At 44.6% G+C, this 19631-nt stretch overlaps 1 protein-coding gene across 7 annotated transcripts in view; it reads left to right on the top strand.

The window, feature by feature from the left end:
* Positions 1-19631, top strand: part of PAK6 (p21 (RAC1) activated kinase 6) — a 399127-nt gene that overhangs the window by 317173 nt on the left and 62323 nt on the right. For all 7 annotated transcript variants that reach the window (XM_086937373.1, XM_086937372.1, XM_086937376.1 and 4 more), the window contains 2 exons: positions 1053-1526; positions 10593-10726. In XM_086937373.1, the coding sequence (XP_086793499.1) occupies positions 1053-1526; positions 10593-10726 (608 nt within the window). The remainder of the gene's footprint in view (positions 1-1052; positions 1527-10592; positions 10727-19631) is intronic.

The raw sequence follows: 19631 nt of genomic DNA, 5'->3' as shown, positions 1-19631 counted from the left end.
CTTTTGCATTTGACTCATAAGGGACACCTAGTAACGAGTAGTTGAACTGCAGCTCTTTGTAGAATTATTTTGATATTGGATACTATATTATTCACTGCCCACTGCTAATCTCGTCCCATAATGCTTTGCGGGGCCTTTGGTTGGGATTGTATTTTTGCCCATACCTGTGCTTGGGGGGAGCGGGGGGGCGGTCCTAAGAGGATGGGACCACCACTGACTCGTTCTGCAAGATGTGCTCTTTGTTTTCAGGGCATATGCTTGGTTCTCTCCCTAGGTTAGGGAGGATCCCACAATCGTCACCTCTCTCACTGCTTGCTAAATTTTCATTTTCACTTTTGTGAAGGACTATAAAGGACTATATGCATTATAGCATGTAAAGACAGAGATACTTGTTATTTTACCAAAAGGAGATAAGGTTTCTGTCCACCAGACCAGTAGTATTCCGCGTAGTAGTACTCTTCAACTACGCCCAACCTTAATTATAGGCCAGTGGTCTCCAACCTTTACTATAATTAGAATGGATTGATGTCCGCTTTGTGTGCGAGGTTGAGGATGGTCTGTCTGTTGCGTTCTCGATGGTTTGTTGTTATTAGTGGGTTGCTTGGTTATCCCGGCATAGAAGGTGATCCCCTTAGTGACAGTATTTCTAGTGTTGCTTGGGAGCCATTTCTAGATCTTCCTCCGCATCTTCAGGGTGTGAAAGCAGGATACTTTAAACAAATTAGTGTGTTTTTCTGTTATAAATATGGCACTATGTCTACAAGCCACTGGGAGCAAAATACCTAGTGTTTTTAAATGCAACACTTCAAAACGAGAGAAATTAAAATGATTATTCTTATGATGAGTCAGTTTTCCTTTAAGGGAGTGCTGAATCATTGACCCTTCATTTTATCATAAAATTAGAAGTGCATGGGTATTTAATCTAAGTCTTCACACAGAACGGTGCTCCTTGTTGCCACTTGGAATGAGGTTAATTTTAATCATTAACATGTATTGGAATTTTTCTTATTACTATGACAATAATAGTAATTTTCCTTTTTTTTCTTTCACAGCCCAAGGACTCGTTTCAATCCCTTCAGGTTAGGTCGCCTCCTCGCGTACCCTTGGTTAAAGCCCTGTCCCTCCCCCCTAATAACACACCGCCGGATTACTTCAGAGTGATTTCAGGAGATACAGACGAGCAAGTTCCACCTCTCCAGCAGACCCGGCCATCCCCAGCCGGGTCTCCACGGAACAGACCGATACAAGCAAGTTCTACCAACTTGAACCGATCACAGGATTCATTTGCCAAAAACCAATTTGCCAATCAAGACTCCCTTGTTGTGACCCATGAGCAGTTCAAGACTGCACTAAGGATGGTGGTTGATAAGGGAGACCCTCGTATGCTGCTTGAGAACTATGTGAAGATTGGGGAGGGCTCCACGGGTGTTGTATGTATCGCGGTGGAGAAACAATCGGGCCGTCAAGTGGCAGTGAAGATGATGGACCTCCGGAAGCAGCAAAGAAGAGAGCTTCTGTTCAATGAGGTACGAAAGAGCATGATGGTTTGTAAACCAGGATGAAAGATTTCTAATGATGTTTTAGTAACGAGGTATTGGAGGAACATGGAAGATGTATATTCCGAAATATTAAACGATCAACCACGCAAGCCAAGTGTTTTCAACACTCCAGGAAGATTTGCATTTTGGCATCTTGGGACACTTTTTGACCATTTGTTATGCCTTTTCTAGTAATTTGACAAAACCACTAGGTGGTCCCCTAGCATTGCTGCCCTCCCTCACCTTATGGAAGCGCCAGTCCTGGTTCTAACTGTGACTAGGGTTATGCTAAATGACTCTCTAGCCTAGAAATTTTCCTAAAAACAGATTATTTTATATTCCAAAACACGTATAACAATTTGATCATCAATAATAAGAAAACTATAGTTCTCATACAGATTACATTGCTGCTTAGTACCCCATAGGACTGTCATGCGTTTACAGGGCAATCTTTCAGAGAATTCGACTAAATAGGCATTATTTTTTATAGGCAATTCTGAAGGGGCACAAAGTTACTGAAATGTGACTGAACCTCTTTTCAACTATGGTAAAATTATTTGGACAGTGCGGTTCTCAGAAGTTTGCAGAGTCTTTGGCTGAGACTCTTCCAGTGTTGCATTCTCTGGACACCAAAGTATATTATTTCATGTTGTAGTTTTTTAAAGGGACTTTGTTAGATGAAATGTAACAAAGCATATTATAGGTTTCTGGCTGGAGGGTGATATTGGTCCTGTTTTGAAGGTTATCAGGACCTTTACCCAAATATTATTTATGCATAATGCATAAGTGTTTTGAATTTGATCCTGAATTCAACAGATAGCCAATAGTGAGCTTGCTAGATAAGGCACTGCCTGACTTACGTTGCCCCCAGCATTCTGGCTAGGATTTTCAATGAGAGCCCGGTGCGTATCGCATTCAGGTTAGGATCGGCGCCCATGGTAGGTTGATACCTTCTTGCCTTTAGAGAAGTAGAAGCATTTTCTGGATGGGGGGGGGGATTGAAATTTTGTTTATCACAATTTTGTTCACTTGACCTCAATGTTGATTTTTGGAGTGAAGTTGAACACCAAGTCGAAATTGAACTCCTAAGATTCAGATTTGATGGGATGAGGAGTGAGAAACTCTGGTTAGAAGACTAGTTGAAACAAGGTGGCTTTTACCCACTGCCTCTGAATAGTAAGGTGTGTTTGACCTTGAGAAGTGAAGAGATTCCTGCTTCCCTGTGTCAACCAGGTGCATAGATTTATTATCTGTGAGTTTCTCATTTAAAGTCATATAATCCTCAACAACCATTCATAATTATCATTTAGACGTTGAGAAATGTGAGATTTGTTGATGGTAAAGGATATATTTTGTGCACGGTTAAGGGTTGTATTTAGGCAATTAAATCTATATATTTTGTCATATTTGGTAAATTGCAATGCTATTTCGAATCTAGCTTTTTTAATTATCACAGTCTCTGGTATAACTTTTTTCCGTGCAGTGTATTTTGAAATATTGCCAGTATGCTCTTTTATTGGATCTGAAGAAAAGTGTTTATGTACATCCCTTCGCGCTTATAGTTCTAATCACTATGCACTGTTGTATACAGTATCTTCATTAACATATGCATGTATTAAATTTACTAAGCTTGCTGTGAAGTTGAGGAACAAAGGCTGTGGGGAAATTCTAATAGGATTATTAAAGATCAAGGAGCCAAAACCGAGGAATGGCTGCTGAATTCCCAAATGGAGGTTGGTTCGGAATGGTTAGATTGAGAATCTAGCAGGGAGCGGCTAATTAGAGATTTATAATTCCTTTAGACTGGAAAAGTTATGAACATCTCTCTCTCCCTTAAAGAATTCAGAAGAATTGCCACTGATTGGACATCTTCTATTGGTTTGATAAGGAAAGAGGGTACTCTCAAGGTGTGTGGGGGGAGGGGTGAATACGGGATATATGTACTTGGGAATGGAAGGTGGTGACTATAAAATGTCTAAAGCACATTCTGTGACCACGAGACTGATTAGGCCTACTATAGACTGTTGCTGTTAAAAAATTGGATAGACCAAGCATACTCTCATCTCCAAAAGCCCAAACTAGGGGATAAAGCAGGGAAGAAGGGGAATCTGGTCACAAGTAAGCATGGGTGGATTTTGCGGATCCACGATCCGCGGATTTTGCGGATCGTGGATCCGCAAAATCCGCGGATTTGCGGATTTGGGGCGTGGGCGGGGCTTCCATGCGAGTGCACGTGCCTCTTGTGAGGCCTCTATCCAGCATCACAGCTGATTTTCCACGGTAGAGTTGGGAAGAAGGCACACCTGTCCAGCCTCGACGACGCTCACAATTGTTTTTGGGCTAATGAATGAGTCACTGAATTTGAGCATCAACTAATTTGAGCGACCATGTGTGTGTTACTATGCAATCGCCCCGACGGGCGCAGGGGTCCCTTGAGTGAGCTGTCCATCATAGTGGGTGAATGGCGGGCAGACGGTGCAAACCGCGAGTGTGTGGGCGGGGCCAAACGGGCAGGGCTACCATGCGCGTTCAACATGCTTCTTGTGTGTATAAAAGGTCAGAGAAAGATCAGTTCAGCAGATGAAGAGAAAGAAACCCCTCGTCACAAGAACAGCACGGTTATTGTGCTCATGAAAGTCAAGGATGCAAAAGCCTCTATCCAGCATCACAGCTGATTTTCCACGGTTGATTTGTGAAGAAGGCACACCTGCCTCGACGACGCTACAGGAAGGGCATGTTGTAACTATTTTAGGATGGCGCCGGCAAGCTGCCAGCGCCATCCTAAAATACTTACTAAATTAGCTTCAACAGGAAGCTCTAATAGATAAAATCGAGCACCTGCTCGATTTTATCTATTAGAGCTTCCTGTTGAAGCTAACTTAGTAACTATTTTAGGATGGCGCTGGCAGCTTGCCGGCGCCATCCTAAAATAGTTACAACAGGTTCAACTTTTGCCCCCGGAATAATCCGCCGCTCGCGGATTTGCGAATTCTCGGTAAATTCGCGGGGGTTCGCAGGTCGCAAATTTACTGAAAATTCGCAAAATCCGCGAGCGGAATGGATTTTCCGCTCATACTTAGTCACAAGGTCATGGCAGAATGGAAATTTGGATGTGGATTAAATTCACTTAAACAAATGCTTAAAAGTATAGACTGAAATATCTGTTTTTCAAATAACTTCCTGTGCTTCTGTCCTTGTCCAGTGTCTGCTGCCTGCTTTCCCAGCACCTGTGTCTGCCTGTCACTGTGTCTTCCTGTACCTCAGTCGCCTTCTCCTACTGTCCTGCTATTTCTCAAAAGAGATATTGAATGTGCAAGTTGATGCATGTGGAGAGTCTGGATCTCACCAATTCGTATGGTGTTATCTTTCTGAGGCAAGTGGTATGTTATTATATATTGGAAAAGTGGGGAAGCAAAAACCCATTGTACGGAGACTTCATTTCCTGTGCAAGTTCACACTGACTCAGATTCTTGTTTCTGTGATGAAACAGGGCGGGGTATTTGGAGTTACAAAGCTTGGAAACAAATGTATGTTCTGCTCAGAGTAAATTTTTGCGAATGAAGTGAAGATGGATATCTTGGCACGATCCATCTTTCTGGTGATGGCTTCGCATAAGGTGGTCTTGAGCAACAAAATTCTTGCAGCTGCCAAAGAAGCATAGACATCAAGGGTAGGCGTGGATAGCACCTCTTACCTTTGACTTGCCCTTTGGTACTCCTGGTGCTGTCTTTACTAGCCCTTGACTTACAAGTCGTGCAGGCCGTGGCAAGACCAGAAAAACTGCAGTCCTTTCCACAGCTCCATATCAGGAAAGACAATTGGGGAGACCATGTGGCCTAACGGCTAGGGCGGTCAACCTCAAATCTGGGGATTCAGGTTTGAGTCTCGGCAACAACGCTCAACATCCTGTGATTCTGGGCAAGTGACTTAATCTCCCCTTGCCTACCAAAAATGTATGTATCCTTGTGTAACGCAACTGGTGCTCATGTAAAGCGCTCTGATAAATTAGGGTCAAGTTTGGGCTATATAAAACTCCCAAAAAAAGACAAGGGGTACAGAGTGGCACAACAGACTGCCCCTTTTATTCCATCTGAGGCTTGGAGTCTGTGTGATGTCACTTCTAAACATATCATGTTGGTGGAGTGAAGTCAGTATAAAGAAGGATTTGTCCAGTGCCTCAGTGATTGTGGCCACAATATGAATGATACACTTTTTCAGTAACAAATAACTCATTCTTTGTATGACTTTCCACTGAGAGTGTAAGCTGCTGGAAACACTCCATAAATTACTATCTGGCAGTACTTGGCTGGTCAGTACTAGTGTAAACTAAAGATTGCTTGCTTTGAAGAAATTCTATTTACACCATTAACGTTGCTTTTTCATCCATTGAATGTGGGTGATTGGTTTAGGTAAAAAAAGCTCTAACACCTGCTGCGTCTTTAGATGGTCTGAGCAAACCTCAGGAATGGAGCCCTGGAAATCAGACCTTCTTCTATCTTCATTGTTTGTCGGCAGTCCCAGCCTAGAAATTCAGTGCCAAATGTAACGTCCCTCCCTCTCGATCCTCACCCTGAGTTCAAGATGGTTGCCATGTGTTGTGGGCCAGCCTCCGTCCTCCCAACACTCAAGCCATGGTGGAGAGACTGGGACACCTCCGTGCACTTCTGAGCCTTGATGCACTTGGAAGGAGGCCCCTTGGAACCCAGTGTACCAGCACTGCTAAGTATTCACTCTTGGACTACCGCTGTGTGTGTTGATGTATAGCACTGTGAGGCCAAGTTTGGCCATATTCTGAGATAGTGTTGGTGTTGGCCTCTGTTGTTATCTACTGCTGAACTCGCTCTGTTAAATACAGTGTCGTGGCCCCAAGATGACCCCACAGATTCCAATAACAAATGAATGAAAAACCCTTCATTCCAGCTGATGACTTTAAATCTGTTGTACAATCACTGGTCCTTTTCAAAATAGATTAAGGCAATGCCACCCTTGCTGGCAACCCTAAAATTCACCTAGCCCCTATTAAATCCGTTCTCAACCTCGCTGCCAGGCTTATCTCTGACTGTAAGTGATACAATCACATCTCTCTTGCCCTCAAAAACCTCAAATGGCTTCCAATTGAAGGGAGATCCACCTACAAGATTGCCTGCATCACACACAAAGCCCTTCACCAAAACACCCCTTCCTACCTTTCAGACAAACTCCAAAGAGCTGGGTGTACTAGAACATTGAGAAGCACTAACGCTCGCATCCTTATCCCTCCTCAGCTAAAAAAGAAAGCAACTCGATCACGCTCATTCTCTGGCAACGCCCTTTCAATCTGGAATACCCTTCCCAAAGATCTTCGCTGTAACCCATCCTACCCCTTCTTTAAAAAAAAACTCAAGCTGTTTCTTCTCAACAAATAGTAGGGTTCTTAATTATACTGACCTCTCTGGCAATTTACACCCCCTCTATTCACTACTTCTACAGGCTCCCCTCTATCTATATTCACTTCTCCCCCCCCCCCTTCCTCAATTTTTCCTAAAATCTTTCTCCTTCTTCTAACCTTAGACTTGCTATATAATTCTTTGCTGTCCTCCTGGTCTACTCTTCAACTCTATTGAACTTCGTTTCACTCTGAAAGCTTGACTGCCCTTACTTTATTTTAGCAATTGTTTCCCAGTGTGATATGCTCTCGATGTTTACCTTATTCTGTACAGCTCTGATACTCTTGGGTCCAGCCAGCGCTATATAAAACCTTTAAATAAATAAATACGTAAATAAATAAGGAGAAGAGGGATTTATTTTTCCCGAATGGCATGAATAAAAGGTCACGCAGGTGGAGAGAACTGAAATCTAAGTTGGCAAAAATAAAGAAGTAGGTTCAAAACCTGGACTTGAGGACATTGTCAGGAAGTGCAAGTTTCTTCTCAGATGGATAACCTATGCCACTGTGAGTCCTTTTAAAATTGATCGACTAACTCAGTGGTGTGATTGGAAGAAAGGGTGGCAAAGATCAGGATTCTGGGGATGCTACTGATGACTGAAGGTAACAATGCGAAGTTGCATTTAGAGGGATAATTTGTGTTTAGAGACGACCCCAGTATGGACATTCAAAATGGTCTGATTTCCTACAAGAGTCCTGGACATAGAACTCCGGGAGCCAGGGCGATCATAGTGAAACTTTGTGACCCATCTCAGAGTGAGAGACAGTGACAAGCTGAAAGGAAGAACCTGACTTTCGGGTGCTGCAGGATTTACAGCTTCCATGATTCATGTCAAGGAATCCACAGGGAAAGGACTTCAGGTCATTAAAAATGCAAAGAATTGTGGGATTTGCTTAGGTTCCATGTTGAGCCTGCGGGCTAGGAACCTGCGGACATCATTCACTTTATACTCTTCTGGGCCCATAAACATACTTACTCATATAGGCCAGTGAACACCGCTGGGGATCCAGTTTTAGGGCTAAAATTGTATATCCGTTTGCTTATCAATTCTTAAATCTATTACTAATCCAAAGCCCTTTCTATAAAAATGTATCAAATTAATATAAGAGCAGAACAAATGTCAGTGTTAACTCCATCTTTCGGAGAAAGTAAGATCGGTCTATTCATTTTAAAATAAGATTTCACAACATCTAGTACCTCAGGAAAGAGAGGATAGAGAGAGAAAGGCACATTGACACAATACACAGAGTTATATTTACCTAGGATGGTGCAAGAATCTGACCCCTCTGGCCAATAGTAAATGGGCCCCTTAGAAAGTTCAGGTGACAGGTACTTCAGGACAGGCTAGGACAGGACAAATGACCTCTTCTGGATTAGATGCCTGCGTCTCACCCCTCTCTGATGCTAACTTCCTACTCGATTCTTCCTCGATCTTCTTCTAATTCCATTACCTCCTCGAGTTTCCCCCGATCTTCTTCTAATTCTATTTTGCTTTGTAAATTCTAAGTCTGCTTCTTCAGGTAATCGATCAGCATTCAGACAGCATCTCTGTCTCTCAGCGTTCTGGCAGCGGCTGCTCTAACTAACTACCCCAATTATACTTTCTTAATGGCATGTACCACCCCCAAATGTGTCAACCTTATGAAACTCTTATTTCTGATTGGACGAGCTGAGGGGATGATCATCACACCATGCTAAGTTTTAATACTTTTCTTGAGTTCATTGTTTTAAGTTCCCGCCCATTAATTTGTTCTCCCAAGCTCTATTTCCCACCCATATTTCCCACCCATGATCATTCTTCTTCTTTCCTTGTCTCCCTCCTTCCACATTTGTCTTGCACTATTTTTGTGTTTGGGTGCCAGTTATATATGTCCTAATCATGTAGATTATTGCATGTAGCTGAATATATATGTCCTTTGTGTTACCTTGTGCTTGTGTCATGCTAGAACAAGGGTATGCCTGTCAAAACATGGACTGTAGTTGAAAGGGGTAATTAGAAGCAAACCATATGTAATACCCAGGGTCTTTATACAAGGGTTCAGCTTCGTTTCTTACAAGGCACATTTTTGTTGTTTTTTGGAAAAGGTCAAAAAAGTTGTATAACGAGACTTGTCTTACCTAAATTCTTACCCAACAAAATTTGAGTCCTGCCAACAACTAAGAAAACTGTTTGTCACCCGGGTCATGATATTGCCAGATGTTGTGAGCATATAGTAAAATGTTGAAAGCGGAAGACCTTAACACTTCAAATGATAAAGTTAAGAAAAACTATTTGCATATTTTTTAAATTATTTCTAAAGAGTTTGTTTTTGGAGAGACAAAAGAAAAAACCGTATATTACCATAAAAAGTAATACATTCCAATATAATATAGTGCATGCCAAAGCAGGTCACTGACTGTCAAAAAGGAAGTAGTTATTACAAGTTAATGTAAATGGTCACATTTTAAAATACGTAAGTACTGAGCAGACGTAGTATCTCACCATACACTAAGGTAGTAAGATAATAGTGTGTTTGGTTCCTAATGGCGGCTGTAGCCAAGTTCGAATACAGGGAGTAGGTGCTCAGAAGCGTGGTAGAAACAAGATCTTAGATTACTGACAACAAAGAAGAGAACTCTTTCCCAGTTTTATGTCCAGTGAGACTAGAGGGTGGAGCAAGCTTTTTTTCTGCTCTAAGGTAACTATAACTCACACCTTCGTAATGCATTGCTTATGTCTCACATATCACATCACTCTTGACATGTTCTATGACATAATTGATTACATTATTGACAACAACTGACTTGACAACATTGACAACACTGTGCTTAGCAGGCGCGAGTTATAGTTACTTTAGAACACAATTTTTTTTTACTTGAGTTAACTATAACAGGTGAATTTCAGTGGTTTTGTTAGTTTAAAATGGTATGTTCTAACTGACATTTTCACCTATGTAATTTCCCTTTAACATCGTTTTTTTCAATTAATTTTGACGTTTTTTTAAATGTAAAGTAAGGTATCAATAGAACCCTAACTATAGGGTCACTTTAACGCGTGTGTGTGTGTATGTATATATATGTATGTATATATATATATATATATATATACTGTGCAGGTGGACCACTAGTCTTGGTGAAACCACTCGATTTTCATAGCAGCCTGACATACACAACTCTGATCACTGAGATCAGGACTGCACAATTACCACACTCCTGAAAATTCATCTCTACCCTGATGACTCGTAAGGAAACCGCCTCTATTCTACGAGACCCTTTTAATAAATGGCTTTCGGAATTGTGAAATCAAAAACCAGTGTTAAAATGAAAATGTATTTATTTCGATTTGCAGTTTCCTAAAATGTTGATGTACGCAATGCTCAGCTGCTCTCAGATATACGATATGGTAACTTTAAAGATAAAATGAAAAAAAAAACTTCGCATGTGACAGGATATCTCCCGAAAACTGTTTGCAATAAACACCCCCCAAAACCTTCGTACCAACCAACCCATCCAAGAAATGTACTGCACGTTTTATGCAGAGGGGTAGCAGGACATTGCAGCAATCACAGAGTATATGCATAAGCAATGCAGTGCAAAAGTTGTTCGCTGGTTCTTCCCGTTGTTCACTGTGCAGTGCTCCCTCTGGCAGGTCGTTATCATGAGGGACTATCGCCATGTCAACGTGGTCGAGATGTACAAGAGCTACCTGGTGGGTGAGGAGCTGTGGGTGCTGATGGAATTCGTTCAAGGCGGGGCTCTTACAGACATAGTCTCACAGACCAGGTATGTGTGTTTTTCAGTCTAGTGCTCATTACTGTCCAGCTTAATTACGCAATCGTAATCGCTCAGTGCTGTCGGGGGAAAAAAACCTGTAGTTCAGAGTGTGTAGAAACATGAAGAGAGATGCATCCGTCTCATAGAGACCTACTGCGTGGAAGAAATAAATGTGTTGCCTTATATATCTTCTTTCTGCTGATCACTTTTTTGAAAAAGATAGCAGAAAGAAAAGCCAGTTCCGTTTCCCTTGTTTGAATTGCGGCTGTAATTATGCTCTGTGACCTGCCAGCCTCTCTGCTACTGACTCTGGCAGAAAGCATTGTGATGTCATGAGCCAACTGTAATTACATTACAGTTGAGCAACTGCGTCATTTTTAGAGACGTCACAATGTTATCATAAATGGATTTGTAGAGAGCAGCTTATCACCTGGCAGAGTATTCAGGCGCTGCAGCGGGTGTACAGGCTGAGGGTTTTGAGAGTGAGCTAGCCTCGGTGAGTTAGTCAGGTTTCCAGCTTCTTGCGGTATTTAAGAAGTGAGGGGGGGGGCCCTGATCTGTAGAGCTGGGCCATTCCCGGTTTCGGCTGCAATGTGGGTGAATTCTAGACCGCCTGTTCTGCTTTGGCGAATACAAGGTGCGAGTGGTGGTAAGCACAGGTGTCGTCTGGTGGGTTGGTGGAAGTTAAGGTGGTTGTTAAGGTATGTGTGTCCTATGTTGTGTTGTGCCTGGTATGCATGTGTGAGGAGTTTGAATTGGCGCCATTTCTGTATGGGGAGCCTGTGGAGCTCCCTGAGATGTGGTGTGATGTGGGCTCTTCGTGGGAGGTCCATGGTGTGTCTTGCCACAGCGTTCTGGATGGTCTGAAGTCAGTAGTGGGGTGGTTAGAGATTCTGGCATAGCGTGCATTGCCGTAGCCTAGTCTGCTTGTGATAAGGGCTTCTATGACAGTGTGCTTGGTTTATCTGGGAATTCATTTGAAGATTTTGCAGAGCATGTGAAGTATGTGAAAGCAGGAGGAGCTAACGTCATTGACCAGTCCTGCCATGTTGAGTTTGTTGTTGAGGATGATTTCCCCTTCCCGAAGATCAACACTTTCGTATTGTCAGAGTTGAGTTTCAGACAGTTGTCTTTCATCCACTCTGGTATGTTGATCATGCATTCGCAAAATTTGCTCTGGAGGTGGTGGACTTGATTGGTAGGATGTCATCGGTGTAGAGTATGATGGAGATGTCATGTGCTCTGATAACGTCGGCGAGCTGAGTCATGTAACAGGGCCGGCCCTAGGCATGTGCAAACTGTGCACCTGCACAGGGCCGCCAAACCCCAGGGGCCGCCACGACGAGGATCGGATCGGAAGTATCACTGGAGTGGCGGCCCCCTGGCAGGATTTGGCGGCCCCCAGGCAATGGCAGCGTGAGTCAGGCCCGTCCTGGTTACAAGAGGCCAGCGCGCGGCACCTCTCCTGACTCAGACACTCCTCTCGTGAAGGCAGGGGCGTAACACAGGCCCCCCGCAGCCCTCGCGTTGCGGGGGGGGGGGCGCTCCAGGGGCCCCCCTCACTCGGAGCCAGCATCACAATGGTGTGCATGCCTGGCCTCTTGATAGAATAAATGGTGCGCACGCCCGGACCCCGGCCGAGCTCCAGAGGCTCTTCATCAATTCATTAAATAGGACTGAATTAAATGGTGCGCAAGCTCAACTGCGCATGCGCGGGCCCGGCCGGGCTTCTCAGGCTATCCGTTAATTAAATGGCGGGTGAGTGCGCAGTTGTCTCCTCGTATGCGCAATTGAAGTGCGCGTGATTTGTAAGCTGAGGCATCCCAGGACCCAGCCACGCCAGAGACATGGAGACAGACTACGAGGCAAGTCCTTTCACTTATGCTTGAATGTGTGATACGTGCAGAGTAGATTTTACAGGGCGCCTCGCACATCACTTCTGCAACTTCAGCGTGCTGTAAATATTATACCGTTTTACCAATATAATGGTGTCTGCACAGGTGCACAAATAGATTGTTGAAATGCTTGTACTGCACTTTTTGTTAATCTTTAGGGTTCGACTGTGAGGAAGCTTGCACGGCTATGTTGCTGCTGGTGGGGCTTCACGAGTGGAAGTTCTTTTTCATGAAAAAACACATGAACAAACACAATGTTGAGGTGCGTGTTGTGGATGTTTCATCGTAAAGGCAAGATTTCTTTTGAAATACTTCGGTTTTCGTTTTCGCATACTTGCACTCGTGACTAGAGAGCTCATCTCTGTGAGGTATTTCAATCACAGGCAGGGCGTCTGTTCCGGAGAATAAGAGAGTCTGTTACTTGGCCAGGAAGGAGAGACAGTGGCATTTACTCAGACTGTTAGAGGTGGACTCGGAAGGTTTCGAGACCTCAGCAGTCCTGATTGAATCAATGGGAATAGCAATTGGAGTAACGAGCGTGAGGTACTCTTCGTCTTTGAACTACGTTCCTTGTAAAATTATGGAGCCATTTTTACTTGAAAAAACCTCCTCTTATATTTTGTATGTTTTCCGTTCTTTTACATGGTTCAAAGTTTTCTCTTCACATCTGCCACTTGGGCCTCTGCTACGAATTGGAGATGATGTGTTCCTTTAACTCCACTTTTGGGACAATGCCCTTTTGTTAGATTATATTGTTTTGTTGTAGAGCTGGTTCTTTTTTGAGCTACATAATGTTAATGTCACATCAATTTTATTTTTAAGGCCAAGTATTCCACTTGAGGATTGCTGTGTCACCTTGCTCAAGGGGCTGCCTTGTGATTCCCTCAGTGTCCCTCTGGATAGGTCTCTTGAGCTCCTTTCAGATGCTGGTGTGATCTTCCAAGATTTAGAAAGGCTTGTTACATCTATCAATACGGTAGCTCACGAGCAAGCAGTTTTCCTCTTGAAGTGAATTTCAGATCCATGTGATCTGGACTGGTGGGAGCACTGGAGTCTCTTAGGAAATGCAGGTCTCACAAAACATGTGATGACAAAGACAACGCTCAGAACAGGACAAGTGCCCTCACTGCAGCTTCCCTTTATGCGCTGCGCATGAAGAGGAACAGCATGGGCAGCACCAGCGCAACCTTCCCTCACGCAGTTGACATCATGCAACTCCCCCCACACAGACACACACTGAGTAGGAACAGCATAGGCAGCACCAGTGCAACATTCCCTCTCAGAGAATACCCACATCACAGGTGGCTTCAAGCATCCCCCTCCACACACGCCAGCACACTGAGCAGGAACAGCATGGGCGGCACTTGGACCACCTTCCCTCACACACAGAGCAGTATAGGCGACATCAATTGAAGGTTCCTTCACACATAGATCAGATACAGTATTGAAGGGTCTATAAACTCGAGAATTTAACAACTTGTTACTTTGCCACTTTCAACTTTACCAGCTTTGCAAAGTGCAAGTTGGTGACATGTGTAAAAACAAAGAGGAGTTAGAAAGGGATCCTGGGTGGCAACAGCAACATTGTTCTTCGCACCCTGAGCCACAGACGCGAGGTATCTGGTGGTTCCATCCCATTGTATGTGGAGGACGCACACAAAGGTCAATATTTACTAATCAATCACACAACGCAGTGCAGCAAGGCAACATGCTGTGCTGCATTAAGTGAAAGGAAGAGAGCAGAAATGTGCCATATCTTAGAAGATATATCACAGTTCTGCAATCTCTTGGCACTGACGCTCTTCAGGCATCCTATCTCCAATGCGAGCACCCATGCACCATGGTACATGGGTGCTGAGTAATGGGCAGGATTGTTTTTGTACAGGAAGGCATAACTTCCTGCACAAAAAAAACATCCCTTCACTTCCTATGTGGCTTCCCGCTGCACAAGCAGTGGCCCCTCTTAAGAGGGCAGTCCCTTAGTGCCACACACTGACACACTCATCCTCGCTCCACTCATAAGGACCGCCGTGGGAGTTCCTCCCTTCCAGCGCTCTCCCCACATCATTTCCGGCACCTGGGGGGATGGGGCCACTTACTTATACCTGCCCCACCTAGGTGCCGGCCTCTTTGTTCCCTGCTGGACACGCTGTCCACAGGAGCCGACCTCGTTGTGCCATGTCTTGTCATGCTCTTGAGTCAGGAGGCAGCATCAGTGATTTCTTGAGGTGAGTCTGGGGCCCATTGGGGCCGTTTCTCTAGACTCCTGGTTGCACCTTCTAGCGCCGAATGCTCCTGCCTCTGGACGTTTTGGGGAACGCCTGGTGCAGCGCTATTGGGAGGAATAATATAAGCAGCACGTGTTTCTGCCCAGGGCTGTAGCTCTGAGGCAAATTCTTAAGCATTTGGTGTCACAAGCCCCCCACACACCACATGAGGAGGGTTAAAGCTACAGCGAAAGGGCAAGGTCATCTTTCTGTGTAAACATGCACTCTTCAGTCAGGTTACAGTACACTGCTAATGCTGCCAGGCTGTTCGATGCAGAATGCGGTCCACATAGAAAGAGGCAGTAACTAGGAGAGATAAAGATATTTCTCCTCCTTACGCCATCCTCTGGGAGGTGTAGCTATTTGATGCAATCCCAGATTTACAAACATTTGTAAATCTGGCATGGCATGAAATCCGTGGGTGGATGCACGGTAATGGCCATGATCCACTCGTGGAACGCCTCCCAGAATGAAATGTAATGCAGTGCATCGTAAGCAACTGTGTTGCAATACATTTCTTTACAAAGCCACATAATGTGGTGCAAATCGCCCTTTGCCTGGCTTTGTAAATATCTACTAGGATTTTGCATAGTGGCTGTGCCACAAAAGTGCCACAACCACGAAGCAAAATGTTAGTAAATATGGCTTCAAGTCTGAAAACTTGGGCCCAAATTTTTGAAGCCCTTGGGTTGCGTTATATCATGCAAGGCAACACAGGGGCTTCAGTGAGATTTACTAAGCCATGAAAAGCCAGCCTGCATGGCTCTGTATTGCGTAGTAAATACAGAATAAAACAAAGCAGCCCAAGTCGATGCCTTGCATTACTCTGCATTGGGAAGGGGAATAATATACCTGACCAAAAGGCGTAATAGGGAGGAATATCTTTATTCCTCCTCGTTTTTCACTCTTTCAAGGTGTACTGCATTCTGCACTACAAGTAGAAAGAGGAAAATGCATCTGAAAATAGTTTTTGTGCTGAATATGTCCCTTCCTGCACAAAAAAATCCTGCCTGAAACACAGGCATGCTTCCCCCAAGGTGTAAGCGTGCATTTGCGCTAGTTTGCAGTGTGCGCACTAGCGTAGAGAGAGAGCAGGAATGTGCCATAGATTAGTACATTTGACACATTTCTGCTCTCGCCATTTGATGCAGTGCAGCAAGTTGTGTTGCTGCGCTGTGTTGCACTAAAAGTAGTACATTTGTGCCTTGGTGTTGTGCCCCACTCAGTACCGACCACATACCGCATAGTGTTTATACCTGACACGTGTATTGAACTACACGCTCGCTTGCATGGCCCGACGGCTTTCGACCCTGTGACGGGGACATGCTGGATTGCTTGCTTTTTTATTTTTTGATGGATGAGACCCTGCGCACGGAGGGTAGGACTCGTGAATAAACTCTGATAAGCTACAATGACACCGTATCAACGTATTTTGTAAACAGACAGATCAATCCACGAATCCAGCAGCATTCTCTTCCACCCGCAGCAATGTCATTATTTAAAGATTGAGAAGTTTCCTGAACTAAATGCGTAGGCCCGATTCACAGAACTAACTTACTACAAAATCCTAAACTTACTACCATTTTGGTATTCGCAGAATGCACTTACCTTACTCATTTTGGTATTCCCAGAATGCACTTACTCATTTTGGTATTCACAGAATGCACTTACTCATCAATTAGTAAGTGCCTTCTGTGAATACCAAAATGAGTAAGTTACTCAAAATGAGTAAGTTACTCATTTTGGTATTCCCAGAATGCACTTACTCATTTTGGTATTCACAGAATGCACTTACTCATCAATTAGTAAGTGCCTTCTGTGAATACCAAAATGAGTAAGTTACTCAAAATGAGTAAGTTACTCATTTTGGTATTCACAGAATGCACTTACTCATCAATGAGTAAGTGCATTCTGTGAATACCAAGATGAGTAACTGCATTCTGTGAATACCAAAATGGTAGTAAGTTTAGGATTTTGTAGTAAGTTGGTTCTGCGAACCAGGCTGGTAGGCTGTAAAGCGCATACGAGTGTTGGAACTTCTGAAAGATAAATGATCAAAAGATGCACAGGGGCATAACAAAGGCCCCGCACCCCCTGCAGTGGGGGGGGGGGGAGCTCTAGAGGGCCCCCTAAGCACAGTACATGGCCTGAGAGCTCTGTATTAAGTTTGGTAGGGGGCCCCTCCATGCACTTTGCAGGGGGGCCCCCTGAGGTTTCGTTAAGCCACTGCGCGAAGGTCACACAGAAGCCGCTTCCCTCGCCTCTCACGCACCTGACTGCTGACCTGGGTTACACTGTTTAGATCCAGCTAGCATATGTATCACCTTACAAACAAATAAAAATGGTCCATGCAGCGTTAGTTTATTATTGATGTCAAATATCTTAGTAGCTTACGGAAATTTACTCGCATTAACAATTGTCATCTTCGGCGGTTGCTAGGTAACTGCACTTTGTCGGATGGCCTCTGTCACTGAATCCCACCAATCAAAAGTGTTCTAAACTGCGAACGGTGGACCTGGCTTGTGAGCTTGCGCCCGCTATTCTCAGCATTTAAATACTACCGCTGTTCTTCCGTGTCCTCGAGCAAGCGAATCAAACGTCTGCAGGGCCCAGCATGCCAGAAATGAGCGTGAGTACCCTGAGGCCTCTAGATGCTGCTTCCGCTTTGGCCAGGTGCCCCATGTTGCACCTATTTCTAATTATGAAAACGAAACATGTTCCAGGGAAATAGAAAACATGGCATCTGGTGTCATCCAGTGGTCAGGAGACACAAGCCGCTTCATTATTAACGAAAACGGCAGGATTGTGTTGCTTGGTATTAAAAAGCTACAAAATAAATCTCACCGAGAGAGCGAACCTGCGATGCCCTCTCTGGCAGGTGACGCCCTGCCTAGGCAGGACTGTCGCCCTATATGACCGCTGAACCAAATGTGTGCGTCCCCCTCCAATCTCAGTGAATCTAAGACTGAAACGACAGGTCTTGGGCTCGGTGGTCCGCGGTGAAACAGCTCTTCTTGGCAGATCGAGTTCCGGACCCTGCAGCTCGTGCGACATCAGCAGGCACCGCCCCCTCGGTAAGTGCAAGGGGAAAAGGAGCACTGTATAGTGCGTCCAGATTGGAGTCTGTCTAAGTCACACCCTCTTCCAACCCGCATTGAGGGAATCGCTTAGGACCTCACTCCAAGCTGTTGTCATCACGCCGTCATTGCTTTATGGAACTCAACACAAAGTGTTAGGTGCCTGCGTCTACCTACCCCGTCTTAATAACCTTTCTCTTACTCGTGCGTTCTCTATTGATCGTACAAAAATAGCTTCAAGTCTTCACAGTGTTTGCTTTTATTATTAGCCCGTCTTCTGTGTTGATGCATAGATACAAATATTAGATGGTGTATAGTTACCCGCAGTCTCAGTCTCTCTGTATCTCTACTTTTACTTATTAGGGGCCTTCTTATGGTCCTCATTTGGGCAATATATAGGTGCTTGAATAGTTGGGCTGGGAGGACTGAAGATTCCTACTGAACCTGTGCACCTAAATTGGAAAATTCCAAGCTTCTAATCTACGGAATGGGGGAATAACTATGCAAATGGTAAATAACAAGTGGAAATCTCAATAGTTTGCCTTGTTCTGAAGAATACTCCACTGACATTTACTTAATGCTGTTTGCAGGTGGAAAATATTTGCAAGGGACCGGGCATATCCGTCGTGGGGGCTGCGGCAAGGAAGGTGTTCCAGGCCGTGGTAGGCTGGGGTAGCATTTTCTGCTCCAGCTGAGGTACTGTTGGGTGAAGTATTATGGGCACTAGCCCTTCATTAGGGATAACAAATGAGAAAGAGGCAGAGTGCTGTTAAGCTACTGGAGTCAGGGCACGCACAGAGCAACTCTTTCTTTATTGCCAGTGTCACTTTACTGGTGACACCTGCTGGGGTTTGGTGTAAGAAAGTGTAGGACATTCCTATTAGGAGAGAGGGCCTGAACAGGAGGGTGTACCCCTGGACACTACATTCCTCCCAAAAAACAAAGAAGGGTCAACACGTTCAACAGTGGAAAACAAAACAAATAAAACAAGTGACCACAATGAGTATATTGACATCAAAGCTCCGCCCCGTCCGGACCCCCTCTTCCGGGGCCCCCACCTACGCTCCCTGCACAGGGCCACCATGAGCCTAGAGCCGGCCCTGCATGTAAATATTGAACAGGATTGGGTTGAGTGATGAACCGTGGGGGACACCGCAGGCCAAATTTTTGGGTTCCAATGTGTAGCGTTGTAGTCTGTCTCTGTGTTCTCCCTGTGATGATACTGTATCGAAAGCAACTGTGCTGTGGTTGCTTCCAAAACCTGACTGGGTTTGGTTGAGTAAATTGTGTAATTGTCTAGGTTGGTGGTGGTGTTGGGTGAGTCTGTTTCAAGGGTGTTGCATCAGTCAGTTCAGTTATTTTGTTTGTTTCAGAAGAGCAGATTTATTCTGGTGGGTGCTTTGGCTAGCGGTGTAGAGATTTGGAAGTGTATGATGGAGTGGTCGGTATGATCGGTGAGGCAGAGCTTTAGTTAATGTTGTTGCTGGTGGGGTAGATTGGATCCAGAGTGTGTTCTGTGAAGTAGGTCGGATCAGAGACGAGCTGGGAGAGTCCAATGTTGTTCAGGCTCTCAAGGTAGTCTGTGGAGCAGGGATTTGTGGGTCCTCGAGGTGGAAACTGAGGTTGCTGAGTAGTTTGAACGCCTTGGAGTTAATGGTGAGGGGAGCGATGAAGT

This window comes from Lissotriton vulgaris, chromosome 9 (assembly GCF_964263255.1).
Source record: "Lissotriton vulgaris chromosome 9, aLisVul1.2, whole genome shotgun sequence".
Lineage (NCBI taxonomy): Eukaryota > Metazoa > Chordata > Amphibia > Caudata > Salamandridae > Lissotriton > Lissotriton vulgaris.
Note: the sequence above shows the minus strand (reverse complement) of the source record. Positions and strands in the feature narration are given on the sequence as shown.